Source organism: Ptychodera flava, chromosome 9, assembly GCF_041260155.1.
Source record: "Ptychodera flava strain L36383 chromosome 9, AS_Pfla_20210202, whole genome shotgun sequence".
Lineage (NCBI taxonomy): Eukaryota > Metazoa > Hemichordata > Enteropneusta > Ptychoderidae > Ptychodera > Ptychodera flava.
The window spans coordinates 20,080,575-20,085,464 of NC_091936.1; the positions used below are offsets into that span (position 1 = coordinate 20,080,575).

The window sequence follows — 4,890 nt, forward strand, 5'->3', positions numbered from 1 at the left end:
ATTGTGTATACCACTGATCCTGTTGTTAATAAGGATAATGAGGATCAAACCATTATTTTATGATGCAGAGTGTCAATTACTTCTAAGCCTCTTTATGATTGGTCGAGAGTTCACGCAGGCAAAGGTAAAATGCTAACAGCCCATTGTCAGAATGGATTGTTGCTTGCTTCGGCATAAACCTTTCATACCCGATTATCGTTTATCGAGAAATTAAAATCGCCTAACTAATTTTTCCTGACAACAACAACAACAGCAGCAGCAGCAGAAAAACGACTGTTTGGATAACATTGGGGCATAGCATATATGCACAAAAACATCACAATTATTGCAATACAGGTCCTTTAAAAGATTGGTATTCTCTATTGGATGCGTGTACCAATCATAGACAACACACTTTATCGTCAACCCACGTTGTATCTACACGACAATCTACAGCCACACAAACGACCAAACATTTCATCCCGGTAATGCATCTAGCTGTTAGCAGCGATCTTTCTGATTCTGATCAGTATTCCAACAGTTTCCCCCAAAACGTTGACGTTATTTTACCCGATAGTTTGATTCCCTCGGTCTTTATCTTGACACATGACTGGTGATAGAATATTGGAAACTCCAGTGTAATCACAATTTTGAATTGATACGGTAAATCTCACGGTGAAGGTGATGACGTAGGAGTCAGTGAAGTATAAAGGAAAAGCTGAATCTACGAAATATAAAATCATTGAAAGATTAAATCCCTCAGAGTAGAAATACATTGATAAACGCCAGTGTACGCTTCCACTAGTCGGCCTGCCCTTCAAAAGACAACTCGGAGTAAATTTCAAATCTGACGGAACACATCTCATATTTAAGCTTAGAGGCATTCGATTGTTGATAATGCTCGCGCAATTTCAGCTATTTGAGTTTGTGACGTAAATTCTTCCTCAGGTTTGTTTAATTTGTTTGAATAATGCCGTTATGATTCGGCAAGAAATTCTGCAGTGATAGCTTGCGCTTCTTCAAAGCCAGCACAGTGTACATAGCCCCGGATGGTATCACTCTTGGTATTTGCAGTAGCAACCACTGTGTAATGCGCAGAGAATATGTGTGAGGTCAGACGAAAATAGAATTCCCCACTGGCAGCATGCTAGTGGATGCTGCGAATAGCAAAGCTGAAACAAAAATGTGTTTCAATGTGAAGGCTTGGGTTTCATCAAGAGGTCTCTCGCGGCTAGTTCAGTAAGTAGGTCAGGGTTGAACAACGGTCGAACAGCACTTCCATTTTATAACGTTTTTAAACATATTAGTTTGAATCAGATGGTCGATATTTGACCTTGCACCAGTCACACAAGTCCATAAATTGCGCCAATTAGAAATGTGATATCATGTCTTGTACTACATATTACAAGTGCCCTTGAAGATACGGAATTCACGCTTCGGTGATTCACTAATACGTAATGCTGTTAAAGTTGAACTCCACAGCCCCGAAACTTCTCAGGATGTCATGGGCAGTGTGAGAGTAAACTTGGGTGTCGACGTCAGCAACCGGCGTCAGCATTTACCGTTCTTGTACTGGAAAGCAAATTTATTCGAAGAGAATACTCATAACAAAAATTCAGATTAAACACAACAATGAAAAAACAACAACACATCAACATTTCGGTCGAGGTCGGTCGTTACACTAGTGACGAGGGCAAATCGTTGCCATTAACGATTTACTGCCCAATATGAGATTTCCTGTTATTGTCACTCGTGCCAAGAATTAACTAGACGAAGGACTAAACGATAAAAAACACTTGTCCACATATAGAACTACACATCACAATACGATGAGGTTAACAAGCCGACATTATACTATTGTAACCTCTGGAGAAGTGATTTAGTATAAAGAATGATGTGTTCAAATCACATTCAAATATATGGCTGATGGTGTATTACAAGCGTTGTTATAGCCCGCGGGAAAGAGTCTATAACATTCTGCATAAAGAATCCAGTAAAAACGCCTTACATTTTGTTGACATGATAACTTGACTCGTCTGAACCGTAAGATATCAAAACATGTTTTCGTGTTATGTTTCTGATACGGCGTTGAGATGACATGGTTTTATCTCAGATATAATTGCGTTTTTTTATCTCAGCTGTAATTGTGTTTTAAGTCACGGGTGCAAATTTTCTCTCTATACCAACGACTCATCCATTTTTAAAACATTATTTTATATCCATGACAATGGGCAAAGGTTTTGAAAGCTTTGACATTCAAGATTGAAACCATCCTGTAAATGAAGTTAGAAATGAATTGGTAAACTGTTGATACTGATAACACAAAATAAGTAGTACACAATGGGGAATAGCCATATGTCATAGGGTTAAGAAATTCAGAATTTTAGTGCGTAGTTTTCAAACGTCAATGACTGAACGGGTCTAAGAAAGTAAATAAAAATATGCTCGAAGAATCGAGCACAAACGTCTTACAGAGAACTTCATCGACATGATTACTGGACGTGTATGAACAGATATCAAAATATTTTCGTGAGTCGTGATTCTGACACCGTGTTGAGATGACACGGTTTTATCTCAGTTACATTCCTATGTACAGTTACTATGGTTCTCCTACTTAGTGCGTTTGGTCGACATCGTAAGTCACGAAATTGCTATAAATTTTTCAGTCAACCTACATTGTATACTTGCTTTTGGTGTCTGTGTTATGGGTGCTGGACGCGCCGTCACAGAATATCGTAAGATTTTTAAAAATAACCACTCCAAGTTGGTCTGCTTTCAGTTCCGACTCCATAAAGTTCAGACAACAGTGAATTTTCTTCTTCTTTGAAACACAGAAAAGTTCTCTTCTTCCACTGTGAATTAGCAAACAGACATGTTTCGAACAAATCTCTTGTCCTTCATCAGTGTCCACAATTGATCTGACAGAAAGATCCAAATACAGGCATTTAAACAGCGGGAGGTGTGAACAAACTCGAGGTGTGAAAACGTTTCATTATCACAGAAAATGTGCTACGTGTTGACATTGAACTGTCAACTGACTTTCAGGATGTCACCATAGATGGGTGGTATCTCATATTTTCCAACATTGGCGTTGAGTGGTGGATTGTTTACATTAATGTATATGGCCTCTAATAATCTTCTTTTGTCCACGTGTTGTTCTTTATCGATGACTTTGACTGACAAGAAGACAATTCTGGAGGTTTGTGTTTACTTTCTGAAATATGCTGTCGGATAGCTGATTGATCTTTTTTTTGTGTTCTTCAAAGCGTTCCCTAAGAGGTCTACTGGTCTCCCCTATGTAATAGGCATTGCACCCCGGTGTTGCACAATCTATTTGGTAGATGACGTCTTTCATGTTCTCTTTCTTATTCTTATCTTTGGGTTTGACCAGGATATCTCGAAGTGTGTTGCTGCTTTTGAAGTATGTCTGTATTCCTCTCTTTTGTAGTGTATTCCTGATTCTTTCACTGGTGCCTTCGATGTATGGTATTACGATGAAACCTTTGCTGTTACTGTGTTCCTGGTTGATGGTTCTTTGCTTATCTTTGGTCGATTTGATAGTACTTGACCTTGATCTGGCCCATGTCGGAAAACCATTCTGTTGTAAAACATGGCTTATATGTTCAAATTCCTTCTTTCTGTCTTCTTGATTTGTGCATACGTTTTCTACCCTGTTAAACAGTGATCTTGGTACTGACAACTTTGCATTTAGTGCATGATTACTGTTCCGTTGTAGATATAGATCGGTATGTGTTGGCATCCTGTACACTGTGGTCTTCACCTTCCCGTCAATTAATGGAGTGACTTTGGTGTCCAAGAAAGGGATGCTTCCATCAGCTTCTGGTTGCTCCATGGTGAATTGTATGCAGCTATCTATACTATTGATGTAATCATGGAACTCTTTTACTTTGTCCTTCCTTATTGCTGTGTTGGTATCATCAACATATCTGTACCACCAGAGAGGTGCCAGGTCGGTGTTTATATTGGCAAGAGCCTTCTTCTTGTTCTCACCTTTCTTCTTCTTGTTCTCACCTGTGTGAGATGTTTTGTACGGAGAGATACACCTACGTCTTGTAACACTGGGGGAGGGAAAACAAATGTTTGTAAACAAAATTGCCCGCATTCGATTTCAAATTAGATACTGCCAGTGAGCAACGTTAACGTGACGTGTTTCGGGCCGTCAATCAGGGCGCTTTATACAAATAACCCGAACAATTAATGAACGACGTTTTTAAAGACTATGTTCCCATGGAAACATGTGTATACACTATGCATTTATGTCTCATTATCCATAAGACATAAAAGGTCAGCGGAAATGTTTAATTGTGAAACCTCTCACAAAACACACAAAATAGTGGAAGTCAAACGTTATTGTAGTATCCTCAATGTCAAAAATTTGATCAAATTAACAAATCTAGAAGGAAAATCGGGACACAGCTATAGGTTGGACACGTACGGACTCTTTCAGCGTTGGCAATCGCAGTGCTATTCGCCCTACATTAGCTTACTTCTGAACATGATCTGTCAAAGAGTAATGTGACCACAATTTCAAGTTTTATGCTACAGGAATGTTAGCGGCGGTATTGGTCAGACTGCATTTCTTCAAGATAGAAGCCTGTACAACATATTTGTGTCAGGAGTACATCCAGTTTGATACTGGTTTTGCAGTTTGTTGCAACAGCCTCAGAAAGTCAGATGCAGTTCGGCACCATTTAATGCACTTGTACAAAGTTAAGGTAAAATTTTAAAGTGTTGGAGAAGATGTGTTTGTCGTGAGGGCAACTTCAAGGTCAAAAGGGCATGTTTGCCTAGGGACTTTGGAAGAATATTATTCTGCCTACGGATTCCTTGCGCAATTGGAATAATAATCCTATGTATCGAATTGCTTTGCTGCTATACCAGCTTTGCCAC

At 39.1% G+C, this 4,890-nt stretch overlaps 1 protein-coding gene across 1 annotated transcript; it reads right to left on the reverse strand.

Annotated features, from left to right (window-relative positions):
• Window positions 1-3,139: 3,139 nt before the first annotated feature.
• LOC139141206 (uncharacterized) lies at window positions 3,140-4,497 on the reverse strand. The gene is made up of 2 exons (XM_070710830.1): window positions 4,488-4,497; window positions 3,140-4,011 (listed from the first exon to the last, which is right to left on the reverse strand). Exons 1-2 carry the CDS (start codon window positions 4,495-4,497, stop codon window positions 3,140-3,142), a joined length of 882 nt encoding a protein of 293 aa, XP_070566931.1.
• Window positions 4,498-4,890: the final 393 nt, after the last annotated feature.